This window comes from Leptodactylus fuscus, chromosome 1, assembly GCF_031893055.1.
Source record: "Leptodactylus fuscus isolate aLepFus1 chromosome 1, aLepFus1.hap2, whole genome shotgun sequence".
NCBI lineage: Eukaryota > Metazoa > Chordata > Amphibia > Anura > Leptodactylidae > Leptodactylus > Leptodactylus fuscus.
In genome coordinates, this window is record NC_134265.1 from 26,358,764 (window position 1) to 26,384,628 (window position 25,865).

Here is a 25,865-nt window from a genome sequence, read left to right on the forward strand (position 1 = left end):
TGTAACCTTCCTCTGTCCCCGCTCCCACATTACCCCACATGATATGATGTCTTTTCAGGCTAACTTTATAGGTCCAAGCTCCATCCACATGTTACAGGACACGACTGTTGACGGCTCATAAAGTTTTGTTTGTGTAATGACAGTCACCTCTATTACAGAATTGTCTGAATACTGTATAAGCAATGCCGCCCCTGCTACCTCTTGTGTCACCCCCCTCTACCTTATAGATTGTAAGCTCTTGTGAGCAGGGCCCTCAGTCCCATTGTGTGAAATGACGTTCTTTGTTATGTATCTGTCTGTATTTGAACCCTACAAATTGTACAGTGCTGCGGAATACGTTGGCGCTATAGAAATAAAACTAGCTGGTACCCGTGACTTCGTCTGCAGTGATTGTAGCAGTGGGTATATACAGGCGTGGGTAAGGTTTTCGTAGTGTGTATAAGGTATGGGATATGAAATGTAACTTTGTATCTTGTTGTTGCTGTAATTCAGAGAATACGTGAGACTTTTGTGTAGAAGTTACTTTGTATTTGAGCTGCTATATATACGGTGTTGTGAGAAACTTTACATAGTGACTTTGGGACAGAAGTATTTGAAGTTAACCCTTTCCCGCCGATGGCATTTTTTGAGTTTCGTTTTTGACTCCCCTCCTTCTAAACCCCATAACTTTTTTATTTCTCCGCTCCCAGAGCCATATGAGGTCTTAATTTTTCCTGGGACAAATTTTTCTTCATGATGCTGCCATTAATTATTCTGTATAATGTACTGGGAAGCAGGGGAAAAAATTCAGAATGGGGTGGATTTGAAGAAAAAATGCATTTCTGCGACTTTCTTACGGGCTTTGGTTTTACGGCGTTCACTGTGCAACCAAAATGACATGTCCCCTGTATTTTGTGTTTCGTTACGATGCCGGGGATACCAAATTTATATGGTTTTATTTACATTTTGACCCCTTAAAAAAATCCAAAACTGTGTTAAAACATTTTTTTTTTGAAAAGTCGCCATATTCCGACAGCCGTAACTTTTTTATACGTGTGTGTACGGGGATGTATAGGGCGTCTTTTTTTGCGGGACTGGGTGTACTTTGTAGTTCTACCATTTTCGGGAAATCTTATTGCTTTGATCGCTTTTTATTCAAATTTTTATCAGAATCAAAACAGTGAAAAAATGGCGGTTTGGCACTTTTGACCATTTTTCCCGCTACGGCGTTTACCGAACAGGAAAAATATTTGTATAGCTTTGTAGAGCGGGCGATTTCGGACGCGGGGATACCTAACATGTATTTGTTTCACAGTTTTTAACTACTTTTATATGTGTTCTAGGGAAAGGGGGGTGATTTGAATTTTTAATCCTTTTTATTTGTTTTTATATTTTTTTTAACTTTTTTTTAAACTTTTTTTTTGCATTTATTAGACCGCCTAGGGGTACTGACATGGGTGGGCGGTGTCGCAGATTGTCAGAGCGGTGGGGGTCGGCAAACATGGCTGCTCCGGAGCGTTAAAGAGAGTCTCGTTAAGGTGAGGGGCAAAGTGGTAAAGTATATGTGTATGTGATTGTGTGGGGTTAGGGGCGAGGCTGTAGAGGGCAATAGGAATTTTGGGGCTTGCTATGGTCCAAAGTGTGTGAGATTGCAGAGATGGTGGTGTGAGTTTGGGTTTTGTGGGGGTCCTGGCACAAACGTATGTGCGCTAGTGTGATGAAAAGTAGCCTATTGTGCAATCAGGTGTATTAACTATGTTTGTGGAAACTTTCAGCCAAATCGGTCGAGCGGGTTTTGTGTGATTGAGGAACAAACATCCGAACATCCAAACACACAAACTCACAAACCCACAAACTTTCACATTTATATTAATAGGATGTATGATTATTATTAGAGATGAGCGAACACTAAAATGTTCGAGGTTCGAAATTCGATTCGAACAGCCGCTCACTGTTCGAGTGTTCGAATGGGTTTTGAACCCCATTATAGTCTATGGGGAACATAAACTCGTTAAGGGGGAAACCCAAATTCGTGTCTGGAGGGTCACCAAGTCCACTATGACACCCCAGGAAATGATACCAACACCCTGGAATGACACTGGGACAGCAGGGGAAGCATGTCTGGGGGCATAAAAGTCACTTTATTTCATGGAAATCCCTGTCAGTTTGCGATTTTCGCAAGCTAACTTTTCCCCATAGAAATGCATTGGCCAGTGCTGATTGGCCAGAGTACGGAACTCGACCAATCAGCGCTGGCTCTGCTGGAGGAGGCGGAGTCTAAGATCGCTCCACACCAGTCTCCATTCAGGTCCGACCTTAGACTCCGCCTCCTCCGGCAGAGCCAGCGCTGATTGGCCGAAGGCTGGCCAATGCATTCCTATGCGAATGCAGAGACTTAGCAGTGCTGAGTCAGTTTTGCTCAACTACACATCTGATGCACACTCGGCACTGCTACATCAGATGTAGCAATCTGATGTAGCAGAGCCGAGGGTGCACTAGAACCCCTGTGCAAACTCAGTTCACGCTAATAGAATGCATTGGCCAGCGCTGATTGGCCAATGCATTCTATTAGCCCGATGAAGTAGAGCTGAATGTGTGTGCTAAGCACACACATTCAGCACTGCTTCATCACGCCAATACAATGCATTAGCCAGTGCTGATTGGCCAGAGTACGGAATTCGGCCAATCAGCGCTGGCTCTGCTGGAGGAGGCGGAGTCTAAGGTCGGACCTGAATGGAGACTGGTGTGGAGCGATCTTAGACTCCGCCTCCTCCAGCAGAGCCAGCGCTGATTGGCCGAATTCCGTACTCTGGCCAATCAGCGCTGGCCAATGCATTCTATTAGCCCGATGAAGTAGAGCTGAATGTGTGTGCTTAGCACACACATTCAGCTCTACTTCATCGGGCTAATAGAATGCATTGGCCAATCAGCGCTGGCCAATGCATTCTATTAGCTTGATGAAGCAGAGTGTGCACAAGGGTTCAAGCGCACCCTCGGCTCTGATGTAGCAGAGCCGAGGGTGCACAAGGGTTCAAGTGCACCCTCGGCTCTCCTACATCAGAGCCGAGGGTGCGCTTGAACCCTTGTGCAGCCTCAGCTCTGCTACATCAGAGCCGAGGGTGCGCTTGAACCCTTGTGCACACTCTGCTTCATCAAGCTAATAGAATGCATTGGCCAGCACTGATTGGCCAGAGTACGGAATTCGGCCAATCAGCGCTGGCCAATGCATCCCTATGGGAAAAAGTTTATCTCACAAAAATCACAATTACACACCCGATAGAGCCCCAAAAAGTTATTTTTAATAACATTCCCCCCTAAATAAAGGTTATCCCTAGCTATCCCTGCCTGTACAGCTATCCCTGTCTCATACTCACAAAGTTCACATTCTCATATGACCCGGATTTGAAATCCACTATTCGTCTAAAATGGAGGTCACCTGATTTCGGCAGCCAATGACTTTTTCCAATTTTTTTCAATGCCCCCAGTGTCGTAGTTCCTGTCCCACCTCCCCTGCGCTGTTATTGGTGCAAAAAAGGCGCCAGGGAAGGTGGGAGGGGAATCGAATTTTGGCGCACTTTACCAAACGGTGTTCGATTCGATTCGAACATGGCGAACACCCTGATATCCGATCGAACATGTGTTCGATAGAACACTGTTCGCTCATCTCTAATTATTATACAGTATAATTCAGTGTCCCCATTCGGTATAATGTCCTCTTTTTGGTCACCATAAAGTATAATGCCCATATGGTGGCCCTTCAGGTCCAAGTAGGACATGGTGATGGTGGATGAGGTAGATCTGGTGTTGGAGGGACTGCCGTTAGGGTCCATTCACACGGAGTAAATACACTCTAAGGGATGTAAAGGAGAGATTCCCTCTATTTTTTTTTCCTTTTCTGTTCCCTTCTTCTACCTTTGTCCTTGGAATGATACCCTTACCCACATCAGATCTTATCAGCACTTGCACAGGATTATCCGCTCATGAACATAACTACAGGCTTCTGGAATACCATCACCCTGACATATACGTACTGTATGGACACCTTCGCCTCATGTTTATGTTCTTATTGTGGCCTTGCAGGTTGTCCTTGTATTTTTTTTTTTCCTTTGCAATCTAAATTTCCTTGTACACTTGTGATGTATTTTTAGTTGTATTATGGACAAATGTATATGGGAATATCGTACTACAGCATATTGTAGAACACGGCATGTGATCTCTGAATCATAGATACTCCGTAGAGGATCAGAAAATAGAAATATCAGAACAAACAGGAAATAAATCAAGTAATAATTTAAAAAAAATGAAGAGATAGAATGAAAGAACAAAACAATACAGCGCATGGGAGGGATATGCATCAAATGAGGGATATTGGAAAAGGAATAGGGGTAAGGTTGTCAAAACGTGACTTGTGGATGAAAGCCATGCCCTTGTAGTCTGTCCACAGAGCCCACGTTGCATGGAAGCTTTGGAGATCATTCCCTCCGGCTGTTTTCAACTTTTGGTTTGCTTCTCAAAGACTGAACGTTACTGGTAAGACCTACTGTAATAATTGTCACTTTGTCCTACAGGTTGCAGTCACAGCAGGTGGATTAGACTAGTGTGGTGGCCAACCTACTGTAGATACGCCGCCTAGTGTGCCCTCAGGCTTAGGATTTCCTCCAGCAATGTCCATTGTAGAGCATCTATGTGCTATTTAAGGCAAATTTCCCAGAAGAAAGGAGGCTGCCCAAAAAGATTCCTAGTGGGCCACAAAGTTGTTCACCTGTTTTTCCCCCATCTTGGACCACTTTCTTGTATCTGAGCAACCTGCCCTGACTCAAACTTATATATCAATTTTGATCCCTCCCCAGACCTCCTGCCTGACCACTGAGCTGAATGTACTCTACCTGCCCTGACCTCTGAACACAGATGTTCTCTGTCTCTTCAGTGCCTTGCGTCAGTATCTCTCCAACCGTGTGGGTCACTTGTCACTGTAAAGAGACTACTCCTCCTACTAGATCCCTGTATAGGAATGGGTTAAACAGTAAAGATCAGGGGAACACTTAGACAACTCCCTCAGAACTAGCCCAAACCAAATCCATCCAGTGAGACAGTGCGTCCATACCTTCTGCACTCCATCCACTATTTGATGGTCCATTGGTTTAAGTAGAATTATCCTTTGTGGGCTACTGAGGTAATAATCCTTTGTAGGGGTGTCTGTGGGTTATAAATATGATCCCTGATAGTATATTATTTAATATTTAGATCCTTTGGGATCTACAGGTAAATAATATCCCCGGAGTCCAGTAGTTACGCGACTGTCACATTATTGTTCTGTGTTTAGAGACTGAAAGAAACCTTCAGACAGTAGTGTGAAAAGAAACTGGCTGTTATGGATGACAACATATCGACTTTCAGTTTTAATTTATTCGGTACAATATGTTATATACGGTATTCCATTCTGTTGTAAATTTATTCAGAAAGGCCCCCCATGTTACTGAGGGGAGGTATCATTTATTCGGCTGAGAACGTGGTATATAGCTGTGGAAAAAGTGAAGTGTTTCCTGCCAGCTCATCTCTTGTGCTTTGCAGTGACACATGAGTTCTCCACCCCACAATCCAATAGAATCCATAGAAAGATTTACTAACACAAGGCATGAAGGGTAACCTGGAGGTTCTAAAATATGTCCAGCACCAGGGAAAGACCGTAAATACACGTCCTTCTTACCTAACACAAACGCTCTGATTTGAGATAGTTCAGCATAAAACATACTGGTTTGAAATTGGTCATTTTCTCCCACCAAGAAAAAGATGGGACATTTGGCTCTCTCAATAGGAAGTACCGAATCCAGGTTTGCCAGGTAGTGCGGGTCGTCCTTGTGGTCTATCAAATGTTTTACTTCGTGATGAGGAAGGCCTCTTATTGTCAGGTCACCATAACGGAGATCCTGGCCACTTACACAAATGGTCCCATTGATACAGACTGTAGCCACAATTTGGGGTATGAAACATGCCATGGCCAGAGCTATCTCAGCCCCTTTAGCAAGCCCTACGACTCCGACGCCAGCACTTGACACCTGAAAGAAAAAGAAGTCAATGTGGAAAAAAACACAAGAAAATAGTAATATATGTGGTTATAGTAATAATTTTGATCGCCTATCCTAAATCTATGGATATTTTACAGAAGATAGATTCTTACCTTTGGATGATTAACAAGAAAGTTAGCAGCCTCCTCGAAATAGTTAAGATCAACATGGTCTGGAGATTTTGGAAGATCATCATAGTCAAAGTAAGCCAATGAAAGGACGGCAAATCCACGACTGGCCAAGAGAAAAGGTCGAATATCTATAGAAGCTCCAACAGGACCAAATATGTCTATAACCCCTGGGAAAGGACCTTCACCTATGAAGAGAAAAAAAAAAAATCAAATAGATCTCTGTCCCCCACTACCTGCCTTTGAGCGTCACCATGATGCTTATAGGACAAGTTGAGCAGCTTCAAAATAGTCACAGGTCTATCAAGTACAAAAATATATAGGGTGGTTTCTTATCCAGTCTTAGGTTCCAGCCTCTTAAAAGGGGTTGTCTGGGCTTCATTTTTCTTTTTTTTTTCCTTTAAGGCCTATCCTCAGGCCATAAATATCTCATCGATGGGCCGACACCTGGCTACTGGACCGATCACCTAAATGGAGCTGCTTCCAGCACCTGTCCAGTACATAATATATGGTCAGAAGCAGAAAGTTCCATCCATGGTCTAGCAGCTCAGCGCCTTCACTGCAGCTCAGCTCTCATTGAAGTTAGTCGGAGTAGAGTTGCAGTGAAGGCCTCGGGCTGCTATAAAGTGGATGGAGCTTTCTGCTTCCGGCCCCGTATTGTTTATAGGGGTCCATGGTGAAAAAAAAAATAAAAATGGTGAGGAATCTTCCACGCCTACCATTGAATTCAATGGGTTCTGCTAGCTTTTTTTTCCACTAGCTGAAAATTCCACTAGTGGAAAAAAGTTCCACACCATTTTCCTCCGTGTGAATGGACCCTAGGACAGGTGCTGAAAGCAGCTTCGAACAGCTGACCAGTCCAGCAGTCGTTCCAGGTTTATGATGGACTGGGTCGCTCCAGCCCTAGACCTGCTCCACCCATTGTCTAAAGAAAGTGACAAGTGGGATGCAGGAGCTGAAATGTGTGCCAAGCTGAGGCATAATGTTGACCACCTTCTAGGCGGATTCAGTAGAACCCCATACACGTTAGTTGGTTGGCTGATCCCACCAGTGGGCTTGGCTGAAAACATCTAATTTTTATAGCCTGCTCTGGACACCAGGCACCTCTGGTGGCTTCTTATCTCAGGGAGAACAGTAGAATTTGGGATTTCAAATTGACAATAGAAGTTGGATACTCAGCAGCTTTTCTCAACGTGTATGAGAGTCTAAAAGGGAAAAATTCCTTCCTGACTCCAAATACAGCAATGGACATTATTGAAGTTTTGCTTTAAGTTAGTAGAACACTATCCAAACCAAAACAATCTTAATGATCTTATTAGCTACATTATTAATATTACAGCATTATAGTCTAGAAACAGAAGTACTCTATTTACCTGGAGGAAGGAGTAAAGCTCCTCTGATTCTTCCGTGTCTGACCTCAATTTCCTGAAGCCCAGGAGTCGCAAACCATCTTTCAACACTTGTAGTTGTAGCAGGAGGTGTCTCGGGGAAGGGATTCATTACCAGATGAATGTAGACTTCCAGGTGAATACGTAAAGGACTTCCCATTCTGTCATTTTTTATAAGTCGTTGCATAGGGATGGATGACTTCAAAGCCCAGAACAGACCCATCGGATACAGTCCTTGGAAGTCTCCACCAGTGGCCGGTGAATACTCCAGGTCTACTTTTCCCTTCTTATCACTAATATAGAAGGCTCGAGAATAAAAAATATGCCCCGTCTCATCCTTTAACCAAGCTCTCAAGGTTATTCGTTGCTGTGGCTGAAGACCCCAAACTTGGATTGTCACAGGTTCATCTACTAGAGAGGTCTTGGGGGAGACTTTAAGGCTGATCGTATCTAAATAATCAGGAGTATTAAAGTGAGAATTATTTGAGACTGGACATCAATCAAAATGCCTTTAAGAAGATCATCAATAATTATACTATTAAAATATTCTCTGGTATACTCTGGTGACTTCAATACAATTGGGCAAGACAAAATGTCATGGTGCCCAAGGCAGGGGCTTCAGAGTTCTCCGTACTTGATTCCTAGTGCAGTATATAAGCTGCTGGAAGCAGTAATTCGAAGTATGATAGTCCATCCATCCTTTCCTACCAGTCCCTAATGTACTTACCATATATACTTGAGTGTAAGTCGACCCGAATTTAAGCCCTAATTTTACCATAAAAAAACTGGGAAAACTTATTGACTCAAGTATAAGCCGAGGGGGGGGGGGAGGGGGAAATGCATGACATTCTGTTTGTACTCAGGTCACCTCTGGCCTCATCAATGTTCTATACACAAATGGATTGTGTCCCATTGGTCTTAGCAGTCACATAACATTTGCGTACATATCACTGCCGAGACCAGTAGGCACTCGCAGTGGTGATCTAAGCACAAACAGTGTCATCAGGAGATGTCATCTGAGACCAGTAACACCCGATGCTAAGGAAGGGAAGGGGGATGTTTTGGTTGTCTGTCTGCCCCTTCCCTGAGCTTGAGGACTGGGATTTTTTCCCCCACTTGGAATTCAGCCTGGCTGAATATAGGGTTCCTGCAGTGCTCCTATTAACCCCTCCCGACAAAATAGGAGCACTGCAGATACCCTATATTCAGCCTGGCTGTAGTCAGGCTGAATTCCAAGTGGGGGGAAAAACCCTAGTCTTCAAGCTCAGTGATTTCTGTAAGATGCCATAAACCCATGTGACAGATTTAGCCCCTTCTCCAGTGTTTGAAGCAGGGTCATAATTTAACACTCATAAATCCGTTGTTCTTTCTTTGATTTGAAATTCCCTCTTAAAACCAAAATTTTCATGTGATCGGTGATATTATGATCCTCATTGCAGAAATGTTTTGATACGGGAAGGTCCAGTCTTCGTTCTCTAATTGTATGGCGATGTGAATTCATACGCATTCTAAGCTGCTGTCCGGTCTCTCCAACATTTGGGGCAAAAGGTATCAACTACTGAAGACTATCAAGTTTTTTTTGTTTTTTTATATTTCCTACCCACTGGCTAACACAGTATGAGAACAAACATTTTCCTTATACTAGGTACCATAGGCAGCTGCCTTCTCCATCTTGCCCCGAATAAAAATTGGTTTGACTGCTTTTGAAACTTTTACTCCATTTCTGGCCCCCTAGACAGTATACTGCCCCTTTTTGGCCTCTATACAGTAATCATAGGTCCCAACAGTTCTGGAATAAGCAGGAAAGTCCATATTCCACGTCCTGTCCTGGTCAGTGGGAGGTATGTCCTCGCTTCAACTCAAACCATATAGTCCCATATAGTCTATGTTGCAAAGGCAAGATGAGCAACTCCTGGAAAACAACAAATCGGAGCCATCTTACCAGTATGGTTTAATGGCTAGTAGAGTTGAGCGAGTACTGTTCGGATCAGCTGATCCGAACAGCACGCACGCATTGAAATGAATGGAAGCACCTGGTGCTCCCGGTTTGACGGCAGCCGGCCGCTTAACCCCCCGCGTGCATTGATTTCAATGCGTGCGTGCTGTTTGGATCGGCTGATCCGAACAGTACTCGCTCAACTCTAATGGCTAGGCCCACACAGTGACTTTGCCTGCGATCCCTGATGCGCAACCAAAAGACCGTCATGTCACCCTGCAATTCACGTTACTGAATGGAGTCACATTTCGATCCTGAGCAATGTTAGACTATTTTGCAACTAGAGGTCACGGTTGTGGCACTTTTTGGGTCACAATGTGACCCCAATTACTAACATGAGTGAAGGAGTCGCAGGAGGACATGGTAGTCTATAGTTGCACCCAAAGTCACCGTGCAGTCCTAGCTTAAATTTCGATTTATATTTATATAAAATTGTTGAATTGTAATAATTGGAGCTTGCTGTGTGTGTGGGGGGAAATCAACACCTAAAAAGAATAATAGAGCCATATACTGTTTGGAAGCCAAAAAAATGGGGGTCATATACTGTGGGTGGGGGAGGATGCAGTTATGTACTGTGTGGGGGCCAAAAAATAGGAGGCGTATACTATGTGGGGCCATTTTTTTGATCTGCAAATGTCCTGTGTCTTCTAAAATTTTAAACACAAAACCAAAGATAGGCAAGTCGAGTCTTTTTTTTTCCCCGAAAGGGGGGGGGGGGGGCGGCAGCGGCGTACCTTTCTATAGTTTGCATCAAGCAGGCTAGGTCCACCTTTGGTTATACACTGTCTACCAATAAGTATTTGGAGACTCGTGCAAATGAAGATATCTGCGGCCGTGGTGTACGTCAAACCTTCCGCCGTTAAATAGGAAACAGCATTGACATTAGTCGCATGCAAGATGCCATACCGTGAAAATACACTATTGTGTGTATGGGGACATAGAAATCAATAGGTCAGCATACTAGCCATGAAAATCATGAACTGTGCACATGAGCATGAAGCCTTACAGAAGTGAAGTCAGTGCTGCCCAGTATTCAGGAGGACAGGGATCAGGTACATGCAGCAGATCTACACATAATGGGGCCTGCTGCCTGCAGCCTATGTCATACAAACAGACCAAAGGGGACCCCACTGACTATAATGGTGCCCATCAGGAATCCATTATGTTCTCCAACATGTCATCACATAAAAAGTGTTCAATTTTTTTAAAAAAAAAATTTTTATCAGCAATTTGAGATGGCTTCTATAACAGGTTCCTACCAGGTGTGCTCATAGCCTCAGTGTATCTGGCAGCCACTGCCTCAGCTTCCACAGACTCCTCAGCTTGAGCCTCGCAACTACACAATCCCAAATGGACTTGGGGAACTTGCCCCGCCTGCCCCAAGGGCCCCACCCAGCTAATCCTCTGCCCCCACAGGTGGAACAAAGTGATAGTGCAGTCAGTTCATCACACAAAGCAAGTTTGTTAAATAGCAGTAGAAATAAATCTCATGGTTTTTATTATTTTTCCGCTGCATTTGTCACTTTTGCCTCTCTCCCATAAACATCCCTGGGAAAAAAAGCAATATAAAAATTAACATGCAGCATTTTTCACAGGTTTTTTTTGGCATTTTTTTCTGCAATGTTCGATGAGATTAATCAAAATCTCATGTTTTCAGGACTTCCATAACAGCCAATACCACTGCATTTCTGCAAGGTGTGGCCTCAGGCTAAATTCACACAATCGAGTCTCACCCTTGAAACTCAGTCTGGGTGTGCACCGAACAGACAAAACCTGTCATCAAGTGCAGCTGTATTCCTCTGTGCTGCAGGGAGGTGCAAGCCCCGAATCAGCATCAAATACCGTTTTTTTAAAACTGGACACAGAGTACTGCATGTCCGACTCTGTCCGATTTAAAAAAAAAACGTTTTCGCGGTGGAGAGCATAAAACGTTCACCGGCGCTCACGGCCGGACATCTTTCAAACCCATTCAAATGAATGGGTATGAAAGATTTCTGCAGGTTTCCGTCTCCTGCTCAGTTTTGTGCAGGAAACGGAAACCTGCATGAACAGAAAGCGGGTGCAGATGTGAACGAGCCCTGACTAGGCATCTGCATTCTCCCTCAGGTAGCCAGCGGCAGGAATTCCTCTTCATTTTCTGCCACTTGAACAGCCCCTTAGTGTCGTACTCCGATCTCTGCTTCCTATTGAAAATAATGGAAGGCAGAATCAAGTTGGAATGCACCTCAAAATCAGAAGCAAATTTTGATGTGTGAATAGGCCCTTAATATTCCTAGAGGCAAAACCCTTTAAGGTTAAGGCCCCACATTGCGGAACAGTAGGTTTTTTTGTTGCAGATTTTGCTGTGGTTTTTTTGAGCCAAACCAATGAGTGGCTACAAAAGGAATGGGAAATATAAAGTTCTCTTTTCTGCTCAATCTACTCTTGGCTTTGGCTTAAAAAAATGCAGCAAAATCTGCAACAAAACAAGCAACGTGGGGCCTCAGTCTAAAGAGGGAGAATTCTGGTGGTCCTCCGCATCAAATTTTTTTGTGTGCGTTAAAGAAGACCTTTTATGTCCTCAGGGCACGTGCGGTTTTATATACTGCTAGAAAAGCCGAAAGTGTGCTGAATTTTCCCGTTATGTGCCCCGTTTTATTTAGCCGAACACAAAGTCAGACATGCAGGACTTTGTGTCCGGCTGAAAAAAAACTGGTTTCCCCGTGGATAGGCAGAAGGCGCACTCGGGTGGTCACCTTTGCAAACCCATTCAAGTGAAAGAACCCTCACTGGCTTCCTCGCGCTCGATTGATCTATCCCTTCTTGACGCCTGGCGAGACAAGCAGCTTTGTCTTTTTATGAACATGTGACTGACATGTGACTGACCTCTCATAACGTTTATACTTACTGCGACTGACATATATGACTGTTTATGATAGATCAGTCGCAGTACATAAGCACTACCAGTGTTTTTCCGAAAATAAAACCAGGTCTTATGCTATTTTTTCTACGAAAAAAGGGCTAGGGCTTATTTTTGGGTAGGTCTTATTTTCAGGCACTGGAGCGAATCAGAATCAGCTTCAGACAAATCTTGTAAAACGGTTAAGGCTAGTAACTCTGAGGGCTCGTTCACATCTGCGGCCCGGCACTCCGTACTTAGGTTTCCGTTTCCTGCCTAAAACACAGGCAGGATACGGAAACCTGCAGGAGTCTGTCTCACCCATTCATTTGAATGGGTGAGAGAGATGTCCGGCCGTGCGCGGCGGTGAGCGTTTTAGGCTCTCCGCCGCGAAACCGGGTTTTATAATCCGGACACAGAGTCGGACATGCAGTACTCTGTGTCCGGATAAAAAAAATCCGGTTTCGCGGCTGAGAGCCTAAAACGCTCACCACTGCGCACGGCCGGACCCGGTCTGTGGTTTCCGTCTTCTGGCATGCAGAAGACGGAAACCATAGAACGGAGACCCCAAACGCAGGTGTGAACCCAGCGTCACTTGTATACACAATTTATGGTCCTGGTTCAATGGGTCTTAAACTTACCGGTACTCTCTGTCTCTCTAAACACTGTATGTGGCAGTGGCCCCGGGCCCTCTCTATCTCCTTTATGTTAAGCTAAGGGTGAGATGCTGTTTTGGAGTTTCAAAGTTTGTAGGGTCGAGCAGTGTTGGTATCTGACACGTAGATTGCCAAGCCCACAACATAGTAGCGGCTGGGAGACGGCGCTGGGAAGGCGGGCTTGAGTGTGGGTGAGCAGATTTTGCCCGAGAGGTAGCGAGACCACTGTGTCTATAAAGGTGTCCAGCAGGAATCCACTATGTTCTCCTTCATGTCATCAGACAAAGAGTCCTGTGTTTAAAGAGATCCTATCATTCAGATCGTACTTTTTGTCCCTAACACGTCGGAATAGCCTTAAGAAAGGCTATTCGTCTCCTACCTTTAGATGTCTTCTCCGCGCCGCCATTCCCTAGAAATCCCGGTTTTCACTGGTATGCAAATGAGCTCTCTCTCAGCATGGGGGGCGGGCCCCAGCGCTCAAACAGCACTGGGGGTGTCTCCAATGCTGCAAGAGAACTCTCTAGCGCCGCCTCCATCTTCTTCAGGAACGTCCTCTTCACGCCTCTTCTTCGGGCGCAGGCGGTGAAACTTGTAGGCCTCGGGCAGAGCTGACTGTGCATGCCCACAGGCCACAAGAAAGTAGCCGCTTATTTACTGTGTAAGCAGCCATTTTTCAGTCTGCTCTGCCCAAGGCCTACAAATTTTACTGCCTGCGCCAGAAGTAGAGGCGTGAAGAGGACGATCCTGAAGAAGATGGAGGCGGCGCTAGAGAGTTCTCTCGCAGCATTGGGGTTTCAGTGGTCAGGCTCACAGTCACATGTTTATCCTCTATTCTATGGATAGAAGATAAGGGCTCATTCATACTCCAGAAAATAAAGCGGACATCCAGCTCCGACATCTGCCTCTTCATTTTCTGCCACCCCCACAATTTGGAAGTCTCACGTAATGGACTCTGCAGACTCAGCATCCTGCAAAAAACAAAAAAACATTTTGAGCTGGTAAATTTATGGAGGAATGACTCTGTGTTGGACAACTATTCCAGTCCGAAATTTGTTTTACCATTTTTTGCTTTTCCACTCTCTTCTGAATCCACCGATCCGCTCATGACCTCTCAGCCAGTCTTTGCATCCTGTTATTTTTTACTTCAGGACTTCTCCCATGCTGTACCCATCCAATGGAATTCAAAGCCTCAGAACATGAACAGCTTTAGAATGACCATGCTTATTGCAATAACGTTGGCCAAACCTGTCGGTTTCCAACCATATCACTTGTATAGGGGTGTCCCGACTTTCCCTGGATGGCAGATGTTGGAAGAGTGGAGAGAGGGATCAGAATATTGGATTTTAACATGCCTATCTGTTTATATAAGCCACTGAGAGAGGCGTCTATGCCAAAATCTTCCTTTTTAATGATGATTGTGCGAGTATTCTGTGGTAAGAACTATGGCCTTTCTTGTCTTCAGACCTGCTTTAGCAGGTGAACGCATCCACTCGCATCCCAAAAACACCCAAAAATTGCAATTGCCTAGGGTTAATCAAGTCTAAGTTGTCTTAGGCTAGGTTCTCGCAGGGTATTTTGGACCAGAACCTGGGGTGGAGGCCCCAAATACGTCCAAAATACGGGTAGCCGAGACTGGATGCTGGTGCAGTGCACAGGATTATCCGCTCATGTACATAACCTATGAACTACTGGAATACCGCCACATCTTGATATACATCTACTGTATGGATACCTTTGTCTCCTTTCTTGTTATGTTTTTGTTCTTGTTGTGGCCTTGCAGGTCATTGTTGTAATTTCTGTTTTTATGTGTTATCAAAAGAAAAAAATCAATAAAATGAGTAAAACACTTCACCCGCTCTCATGGTCACAGGTAACCTGACCTTATTATTTTGCTGATCCTGCACCATAGACTTTATATGTGTGTTGGCACCAAAACTGGTTTGGCGGCTGTTTGATGTGTCCTCAATCGTCCTCTGGATACATCAGCACTTTGTACTTCCCTTTACGGTGTCAGAGTCCACTTATTGTCACATTAGATATTAAGTTTTTACAACTTCATTTCAGCTTCTCCTTATTACAAAGCTCTTTTGATTATGTCACGGTATACAATTATGTTATATAAGTACATGTGGACAAAATTGTTGGTCCCCCTAAACAGCCCAGTTTGGGCAAATTCATGGTGGAAGGAGCCTCTAAAAACCCCCAGTTTGGACCAATTCATGGTGGAGGGAGCCTCTAAAAACCCCAGTTTGGACCAATTCATGGTGGAGGGAGCCTCTAAAAACCCCAGTTTGGACCAATTCATGGTGGAGGGAGCCTCTAAACAGCCCAGTTTGGACCAATTCATGGTGGAGGGAGCCTCTAAAAACCCCAGTTTGGACCAATTCATGGTGGAGGGAGCCTCTAAACAGCCCAGTTTGGGCAAATTCATGGTGGAGGGAGCCTCTAAACAGCCCAGTTTGGGCAAATTCATGGTGGAGGGAGCCTCTAACCAGCCCAGTTTGGACCAATTCATGGTGGAGGGAGCCTCTAAAAACCCCAGTTTGGACCAATTCATGGTGGAGGGAGCCTCTAAAAACCCCAGTTTGGACCAATTCATGGTGGAGGGAGCCTCTAAAAACCCCAGTTTGGACCAATTCATGGTGGAGGGAGCCTCTAAACAGCCCAGTTTGGGCAAATTCATGGTGGAGGGAGCCTCTAAACAGCCCAGTTTGGGCAAATTCATGGTGGAGGGAGCCTCTAACCAGCCCAGTTTGGACCAATTCATGGTGGAGGGAGCCTCTAAAAACCCCAGTTTGGACCAATTCATGGTGGAGGGAGCCTCTAAACAGCCCAGTTTGGACCAATTCATGGTGGAGGGAGCCTCTAAACAGCCCAGTTTGGGCAAATTCATGGTGGAGGGAGCCTCTAAACAGCCCAGTTTGGGCAAATTCATGGTGGAGGGAGCCTCTAACCAGCCCAGTTTGGACCAATTCATGGTGGAGGGAGCCTCTAAAAACCCCAGTTTGGACCAATTCATGGTGGAGGGAGCCTCTAAACAGCCCAGTTTGGACCAATTCATGGTGGAGGGAGCCTCTAACCAGCAGAGTTGGTGGAAATCAGGGTGGAGGGAGCCTCTAACCAGCAGAGTTGTGGGAAAGCAGGGTGGAGGGAGCCTCTAACCAGCAGAGTTGTGGGAAAGCAGGGTGGAGGGAGCCTCTAACCAGCAGAGTTGTGGGAAAGCAGGGTGGAGGGAGCCTCTAACCAGCAGAGTTGTGGGAAAGCAGGGTGGAGGGAGCCTCTAACCAGCAGAGTTGGTGGAAATCAGGGTGGAGGGAGCCTCTAACCAGCAGAGTTGGGGGAAATCAGGGTGGAGGGAGCCTAGTATTAGCAGAATTGTGCAACGCTTATGGTGGATGAGTATGAGGATGCGGAGGAATTGGAGAGGTTGAGTACAGACATGGAGTTTCATGTTGGGGTGCTTTACACAGGTGGGCACAAAAATGAAGGCTCTATCCAGTGGTGGTTCATTTTTATCAAAGTGAGCCGGTCGGCACTCTCAGCTGACAGACGGGTGCGCTTGTCAGTGATGATGCCACCGGCTGCACTGAACACCCTCTCAGATAGGACGCTGGCGGCAGGACAGGACAGCACCTCCAAGGCATATAGGGCAAGTTCAAGCCACAGGTCCAACTTCGACACCCAATACGTGTAGGGCGCAGAGGGGTCGGAGAGGACAGGGCTGTGGTCGGAAAGGTATTCCCGCAACATGCGCCTATACTTCTCACGCCTGGTGACACTAGGACCCTCCGTGGCGGCACTTTGGCGAGGGGGTGCCATCAAGGTGTCCCAGACCTTAGACAGTGTGCCCCTCGTTTGTGTGGACCGGTGAGAACTTGGTTGCCTACTGGAGGAACTGCCCTCCCTGCCGCCAACGTCACATGCTGGAAACATCTCCATCATATTCTGCACCAATTGCCTGTGGCAAGCATTGATGCGATTGGCCCTCCCCTCTACCGGAATAAAAGACGAGATGTTGTTTTTATACCGGGGGTCAAGGATAGCAAAGATCCAGTACTGGTTGTCCTCCATGATTTTGACAATACGCTTGTCGGTTGTAAAGCACCCCAACATGAACTCAGCCATGTCTGCCACAGTGTTAGTTGGCATGACTCCTCTGGCCCCACCGGAAAGTTCAATCTCCATTTCCTCCTCATCCTCCATGTCTACCCATCCGCGCTGCAACAATGGGACGATTCGAAGTTGCCCGGAAGCCTCCTGTATCACCATCACATCATTGGACAACTCTTCTTCCTCCTCCTCCTCCTCCTCCATTAAACGCAGTGAAGCGGACAGATGTGTGGACCTACTCTCCAGCTGTGACGGATCGGATGCTATCCCTAACTCCTCTGTGTGATCTGAGTTATCCCTGATGTCAATCAGGGATTCTCTCAGAACACACAAGAGCGGGATTGTAAGGCTCACCATCGCATCCTCAGAGCTCACCCTCCTTGTGGACTCCTCAAAGACCCGTAGGATGTCACAAAGGTCTCTCATCCATGGCCACTCATGGATGTGAAACTGAGGCAGCTGACTTTGTGGCACCCTAGGGTTTTGTAGCTGGTATTCCATCAAAGGTCTCTGCTGCTCAACCACTCTATTCAACATCTGAAACGTTGAGTTCCAGCGTGTGGGGACGTCGCACAAAAGCCGGTGTTGTGGCACATGCAGGCGTTGCTGGAGAGATTTTAAGCTAGCAGCGGCTACTGTCGACTTGCGAAAGTGGGCACACATGCGCCGCACTTTCACCAGTAGCTCTGGAACATTGGGGTAGCTCTTTAGGAAACGTTGCACCACTAGGTTGAAGACGTGGGCCAGGCATGGAACATGTTGGAGTCCGGCAAGCTCCAGAGCTGCTACCAGGTTCCGGCCGTTATCACAAACGACCATGCCTGGGCCCAGGTGCAGCGGCTCAAACCATATTGCCGTCTCATCGAGGAGGGCATCCCTCACCTCGGAGGCAGTGTGCTGTCTGTCCCCCAAGCTGATCAGCTTCAGCACAGCCTGCTGACGTCTACCAACGCCAGTGCTGCAACGTTTCCAACTCGTAGCTGGGGTCAATCTAACAGCGGAGGAGGAGGCGGTGGCGGAGGAGGAGGCGGTGGCGGAGGAGGAGGCGGTAGAGGAGGAGGAGGAGGGGGGTGTTCTTCTCGTGTCCCTGCCAGGAATGTTAGGCGGGGAGACGAGGTACACCGGGCCAGTTTGGGAAGCAGTCCCAGCCTCAACTACATTCACCCAGTGTGCCGTCAGTGAAATGTAGCGTCCCTGTCCGCATGCACTTGTCCACGCGTCGGTGGTCAAGTGGACCTTTGTGCAAAGCGCGGAACTAAGGGCCCGCCTGATGTTGAGTGACACGTGCTGGTGCAAGGCGGGGACGGCACACCGGGAGAAGTAGTGACGGCTAGGGACGGCATAGCGAGGTGCCGCAGTTGCCATCAGGTCCAGGAAGGCGGGAGTTTCAACAAGCCGGAACGCCAACATCTCCTGGGCCAGCAGTTTAGCGATGTTGGCGTTCAAGGCTTGCGCGTGTGGGTGGTTAGCAGTGTATTTCTGCCGCCGCTCCAATGTCTGAGAGATGGTGGGTTGTTGTAAAGAAGCGCCTGATGGTGCCTTTGATGGTGCAGGAGAAGGAGATAAGACAGGAACAGGGGAGGATGAGGGAGAAGTCAACAAAGTGGCGGAGGCAGATGAAGTGGTGTCCTGGCTCGTCCTCTGGAGTGCATCGCCAGCACAGTCAGCAGTGGCAGTGGCAGAGGCAGAGGCAGTGGCAGAGGCAGTGGCAGTGGCATGAACGGCAGGCGGCCTTTGTCCTGCCGTTGCTGCCCGCCACTGATTCCAGTGCTTGGATTCCAAATGACGGCGCATTGAAGTGGTGGACAGGTTGCTCTTCTCAGAGCCCCTAATCAATTTCGAGAGGCAAATTGTGCAGACAACACTATATCTGTCCTCGGCGCATTCCTTGAAAAAACTCCACACCTTCGAGAAACGTGCCCTCGAGGTGGGAGTTTTTCGGGGCTGGGTACGAACTGGAACATCTTGGGAGATTCCAGGTGTGGCCTGGCTTCGCCTAAGCTGCTGACCTCTGCCTCTGCCTCTAGCTACCCTTTTTGGTGCTGCACCTGCCTCAACATCCACACTACTTTCCCCGCTTGACATCCCCCCTGTCCAGGTCGGGTCAGTGTCCTCATCATCCACCACTTCCTCTTCCAACTCCTGTCTCATCTCCTCCTCCCGCACAATGCGCCGGTCAACTGGATGCCCTGACGGCAACTGCGTCACATCATCGTCGATGAGGGTGGGTTGCTGGTCATCCACCACCAAATCGAACGGAGATGGAGGAGACTCTAGTGTTTGAGCATCTGGACACAGATGCTCCTCTGTTAGGTTCGTGGAATCGTGACGTGGAGAGGCAGGTTGAGGGACAATGAAAGGAGCGGAGAACAGCTCTGGGGAGCAGGGACAGTTGGGGTTATTGTTCTGTGAAGCTTGGGAATTTTGGGAGGAAGGAGGACAAGACTGTTGGGTAATAGGAGGAGAGGAGGCAGAGTCTGACTGGCTGCTGGACAATGTGCTGTAAGCGTTCTCTGACAGCCATTGCAAGACCTGTTCCTGGTTCTCGGGCCTACTAAGGTTTGTACCCTGCAGTTTAGTTAATGTGGCAAGCAACCCTGGCACTGTGGAGTGGCGCAATGCTTGCTGCCCCACAGGAGTAGGCACGGGACGCCCTGTGGCTTCACTGCTACCTTGCTCCCCAGAACCATTCCCCCGACCTCGCCCACGGCCTCGTCCACGTCCCTTTCCGGGAGCCTTGCGCATTTTGAATTCCCAGTTAGAAATTGGCACTATATACCAGTAGCAAAAATTGTGGGTGCACGTAACCCCAATATATTCTTTGAATTCCCAGTCAGACAATGGCACTATATACCAGTAGCAAGAAATGAGGGTATTTATAACCCCAATATATTCTTTGAATTCCCAGTCAGACAATGGCACTATATACCAGTAGCAAGAAATGAGGGTATTTATAACCCCAATATATTCTTTGAATTACCAGTCAGAAACTGGCACTATATGGCAGTAGCAAGAAATGAGGGTATTTATAACCCCAATATATTCTTTGAATTCCCAGTCAGACAATGGCACTATATACCAGTAGCAAGAAATGAGGGTATTTATAACCCCAATATATTCTTTGAATTCCCAGTCAGACACTGGCACTATATGGCAGTAGCAAGAAATGAGGGTATTTGTAACCCCAATATATTCTTTGAATTCCCAGTCAGACAATGGCACTATATACCAGTAGCAAAAATTGTGGGTGCACGTAACCCCAATATATTCTTTGAATTACCAGTCAGAAACTGGCACTATATGGCAGTAGCAAGAAATGAGGGTATTTGTAACCCCAATATATTCTTTGAATTCCCAGTCAGACAATGGCACTATATACCAGTAGCAAGAAATGAGGGTATTTGTAACCCCAATATATTCTTTGAATTCCCAGTCAGACAATGGCACTATATACCAGTAGCAAGAAATGAGGGTATTTATAACCCCAATATATTCTTTGAATTCCCAGTCAGACAATGGCACTATATACCAGTAGCAAAAATTGTGGGTGCACGTAACCCCAATATATTCTTTGAATTCCCAGTCAGACAATGGCACTATATGGCAGGGGAATCGAGTAATGGCGCACTTTACCACGCGATGTTCGATTCGATTCGAACATGCCGAACAGCCTAATATCCGATCGAACATGAGTTCGATAGAACACTGTTCGCTCATCTCTAGTCATTATCCTGTTGCAAGACCCATGATCTGCGACTGAGACCAAGCCTTCTGACACTGGGCAGCACATTTCTCTCTAGAATCCCTTGATAGTCTTGAGATTTCATTGTACCCTGAACAGATTCAAGACACCCTGTGCCAGATGCAGCAAAGCAGCCCCAGAACATAACAGAGCCTCCTCCATGAGGCCAGCATCGTGTAGTTCTTGAAGGAAGAAACCTGTCATGGGCTGGGTTGGTGGGTATATACATTGTACATTAGGCTGTCTCCACACACCTCACTCGTTGTTGTCATGGGTAAAAGGGGCAATTTATCAGAGGTGCAAATAGGGATAAGTATTGGTTTTCGGGTCAGAAGTGACAGTAATAAATCCAATGTGGATACTGTAGGAAACACGCGCTACTAATGTGAGAGGTGAACCTCAGTTGCGAACATATGTGAGGTTGAGCAACATGCTACAGTGGAGCGGCTAAATGTAAAAACAAACCAAGTGGCTTCCAGACGTATCTGTAAGACAACAAGCCAGTGACCTGAAGATGGATGCATCGGAATAAAAGAGGCTTCAATTTCCATGGCGGTATTGGAACTGGACCACCACTGATTAGCAAAGGGTTGCCTTCAACAATGAGTCTACAGAATGTTTTCAGAAGTACGGTTATGGTGTTTTTTTCATTGCATTTTCTGGGCCCACTCATTCATGTGGAAGGTGCTCTGAACCGATTTGGGTATGAATCTATCCTTGCAAATGTCAAGTTTCCAGACATGTAACAAGAGGACCAAGCTCTTGCCCGGGAAGAAGATTTAGACGAAGCATGAAGGAGTCAGGTCCAGCGGGAGATGACAATACAACGGAGGGGCCAGTAAATGTAAACATGTTAGGATCCAGGGAGTGTAAACAACGAAGGGAGCTAGAGTTGCACATTATACGCGGTTAGCACTGGACGCCTGGAGATCTCAGTTTCATCATTTTGCTGTATGTGAGGAGAGGGAGACTTCCCTTGCACAGGCGAAATGGTTGAAGGCTGAGACTCTTCTATTGATTTGCTGAATATTATTCCTATTGGTTTAACCGCTCAACTATGTTATAGGTTTTACTAAAAAGCAATTAAATCACCACCCGGTTGTCCCACCCCACACATATTACAAGTAGACACCCCCTTTAAATGAAGTATAATTGCAACCCACGCTTGACAACAATTTTTTTTATTTTTGTAAAAAATTAATTTTAATGTATTTAAATAAATTAACTGATAGAAAAGCAATAAAAATTAAATTGATATATTTCAATGAATATTTACACCTAATGGCCACTTTATTAGAGACACTGGCCCTTTGAGCTTCCATGTATGGGCATTTGGCTCATGACCTTACAGTGCAGCAAAAAATCATGGGGTTAGATTTGGTGTGAAGCCACATGGAAAGATAAATTGATTTTAGTGACTTTGAATGAGGCCTGGTCATGTGTGCTAGGTTAGCGGAGGGCATTTCATACACTGCCATCCATTAAGGCGTATCTTATCACACGCGTCCTGGTTAATGTGGAAGCTCTGGATCTGCTGCTGAGACCTCCAACATAGGAAAAGTCACTACACTATGACATGGTAGCCACTGAAATGAAAAGTCATCTATTTAGAAATGGGTTGGCTCATATAGGGGGGGACCCGAGCAGAGGGCCCTCCTCTTTGATATATACCCTAATAATAATAGCTTATAATTATATAATTACCATAGCTTAAATATAAAATCTAGGTCAATTGTCCTCATCTATAGCTGCAGGACTGTATAGTGTCAGACTGAGGTTCCTTTGGCCCACCAGATGAGATGATTCTGAAGGCCTAGGAAGACCATCGTACTCTTCAAATTTGGGTATCTACTGCTATACCATTATTGCATTACAGCCGGGGCCACCGGAGGATCCATTGGTACGCTGGTGGGTCAGACCAACACTATGACTGTGGATCTCCCAGTAGATTGAAAATTATCATAATTTGTTCCGTCTGGAGCACTTAATATTTCTACAGAGAAATTCTTGAATCTGCTTCCAACTGGTTTCTTGTGCTCTACAGTGGGCCAAGAGATCTCCACCCCAAGTCAAAGGAAGTGGAAAAAATGGGGACTGTGAGACTGGGCAGAAAGGAGAACCTGGAGGCTCTAGGAGATGTCCTGCTCCTGGATAACACTGCAGGTATACATCCTTCTTTCCATACCTTTCTGCCCTTGCCATTGCCTCTCTAGCAAAGAACAAACTGTTGTAGTTCTGGTCTTTGTCTCCCACCAAAAAAAGGATGGGACCTCGAGCTTTTTCCAAGGGAAGTATAGCATCCTGGTGTTCTGGTTTCCTCGGGTCTTCCATTGAGTTGGTAAGGCTGAGGGATCCAAAGTCTGTGATCAGCAATCCTTCTGCATAGTAGGGTATGCCATTCACAGTGAGATCACCATAAGTGAGGTTGTTGCCATTCACCGCATTGGTTCCATTGATGCATACGGTAGCTGAAACCTGAGGCAGGTAAGACGCCATGGCCAAACCCATCTCAGCTCCTTTACATATAGAGACAACTCCAACTCCGTCACTCGATACCTAAAATGAAGAACATGTGACATTGAATCATGGATCTATACATATATCATCATAGTCGGTTGTGGCCAATTCAGCCTGTAATAGTTCAAAGGTCATTGATACTGCCATTGCCTTATGGTTTTTCCATTTTCACAGGGACCATGGGATAAGGGTACCAGAGGAGATACCAGAGGAGCTCCTCCAATGGACCACACTGTGCTATAATTTTTACCTAGAAAGTATTGGACTAGTTTACTGTTAAAATATAGTATGCTATCAATGGGTAAGATTTCATTGATGGGGCCATGTTTTATTGATAGGCCATGTTTCTATAGCGTTGATTCAGGGGACTCAGGACCCTTATTCTAGTGATTGGTTGTCTCTAGAGATGAGCGAGTAGTACTCGATCGAGTAGGTATTCGATGGAATACTACGGTATTCGAAATACTCGTACTCGATCGAGTACCACTCGCTATTCGAATGGAAATGTTCGATGCAGAACCAGCATTGATTGGCCGAATGCTATACAGTCGGCCAATCAACGCTGGTTCTTCTCCTACCTTTAGAAGTCTTCTCCGTGCAGCTTCCCCGCGGCATCTTCTGGCTCTGAATTCACTCTGCCAGGCATCGGGCCTGGGCAGAGCCGACTGCGCATGTTCGCTTGTAGTGCGGGCATGCGCAGTCGGCTCTGTCCAGGCCCGATGCCTGGCAGAGTGAATTCAGAGCCGGAAGACGCCGCGGGGACGCTGCACGGAAAAGACTTCTCGGAGGATCCAGCCCGACCCTCACTCGTGGACTTGGTAAGTGTAATTTGATCGAATGTTGCCTACCCCTGAAACGAGCATTTTTCCCCCATATACTATAATAGGGTTCGATATTCGATTCGAGTAGTCAACAAATATATTACGCATGTGGCTGGTTTTAGCAAGAATTCCAACTTACTTTTGGATGATTACATAGAAACTGAGCAGCTTCTTCAAAATATTCTAAATCTACTGAACCAAGGAAGCCAGGCAAATCATCATAGGCAAAATAAGCCAGAGCAAGAGAGGCAAAACCACGGCTGGCCAGGAGGCTGCTACGAAACTCCAGTAGACCACCAACACCTCCAAACATGTCAATAACTCCTGGAAAGGGTCCTTCACCTAATAAGAAGAGAAGATGGAAAAACAAGATTTATATCCTTTAATATATCCTAACCATACAGGGAAAGACAAGATGTCTATAGAAGGAACAGGCTAAGTCCTGTGATCACAGCAGCATCAGCGCACATTCAGACAGTATCCACAGTGGGAGAAAAGAGAAAGGGAAGGATGAAAGTTATCAGACTTGTAGACAGAATGACCCGTGTCTGTTCCATTGCTTGATTTTTGAAAGGAAAGACCCAAAAGTTCTGTATCTGAGGAGGTTAGGCCAGCTAAAATATACCTGTGATAGACCAAGGAGAAACTAGTTACCTGGTGGGAGAAAAAGTGCTCCTCGTACTCGTCCTTCTCTTATTAGTATTCTCTGGACTCCCGGAGCCACGTACCATCTTTCAATGACTTGGCTGGCAACAGGAACATCTTCAGGACCTGGACTGAGCACCAGTGAGGTATATAGCTCCAAATGCACTAAAAAAGGACTTCCCATCACATCCCGTTTCATCAGCCTTAGAAATGGGACAGATGGTCTCAGTGCCCAAAACAGGCCCATAGGATAGAGTCCAATGAAGTCTCCACCAGTTGCCGGAGATTTATCCAGATCCAGATTCCCTTCCTTATCTGTCTGGTAGAACGCTCTGGAGTGGAATATCTCTCCTTTCTCATCCTTTAGCCATGCCCTTAAAGTGATGGACTGCTCAGGAGGGAGGCCCCAAACTTGGATCGTCACTGGTTCATCCACCAAGGAGATTTCAGGAGAAACTGTTAGACCGGCCATGTCTGGAGGTCAAGAAGTTTGAGACAAAAGTCAACAAGTCGCAATTAATATCTTACATCCTGGGTGCAAATCAGCGCATTTCTCCCCCAACATGTAAACCAGCCTTAAAGGGGTTTCCAGAATTTCACTTTCCTTAGAATAGTCCATAAATATCATACTGTAGGGGCCTTTCAGCTGTTCAGGATCGCTTCTGGTGCCCATACTATACAAAACGGGGCTGGAAGCAGATAGTTCTGGTTCCTGTGTAGTGGCTGCTCACCGGCCACTGTAATTATTATTATTCCTTATGAATTTTAACATTCGCTTTCTGTTTCACCAGACAATAAAACATCACAAAATCAAAAAGTCTAACCTGAAAATCAATGACCCGTATTTACTAATAACCAGTGTAACCTTAAGCAGTAGAAACTACACCAGATTTATCACAGTCCCTTTTCATAAGCCACACCCACTGTTAGATAAACCGCA

General features: G+C 46.1%; 2 protein-coding genes across 2 annotated transcripts; both read right to left on the minus strand.

The window, feature by feature from the left end:
* Positions 1–5,468: 5,468 nt before the first annotated feature.
* Positions 5,469–9,231, minus strand: LOC142197483 (acyl-coenzyme A amino acid N-acyltransferase 1-like). Its single transcript, XM_075267821.1, has 4 exons — positions 9,210–9,231; positions 7,546–8,010; positions 6,158–6,360; positions 5,469–6,035 (listed from the first exon to the last, which is right to left on the minus strand). Exons 1-4 carry the CDS (start codon positions 9,229–9,231, stop codon positions 5,469–5,471), a joined length of 1,257 nt encoding a protein of 418 aa, XP_075123922.1.
* Positions 9,232–22,844: 13,613 nt separating this feature from the next.
* On the minus strand, positions 22,845–25,397 carry LOC142191865 (acyl-coenzyme A amino acid N-acyltransferase 1-like). The gene is made up of 3 exons (XM_075262377.1): positions 24,935–25,397; positions 24,420–24,622; positions 22,845–23,498 (listed from the first exon to the last, which is right to left on the minus strand). The coding sequence occupies exons 1-3, from the start codon at positions 25,395–25,397 to the stop codon at positions 22,902–22,904; spliced, it is 1,263 nt and encodes a 420-aa protein (XP_075118478.1). The 3' UTR covers positions 22,845–22,901.
* Between the last annotated feature and the right edge of the window lie 468 nt (positions 25,398–25,865).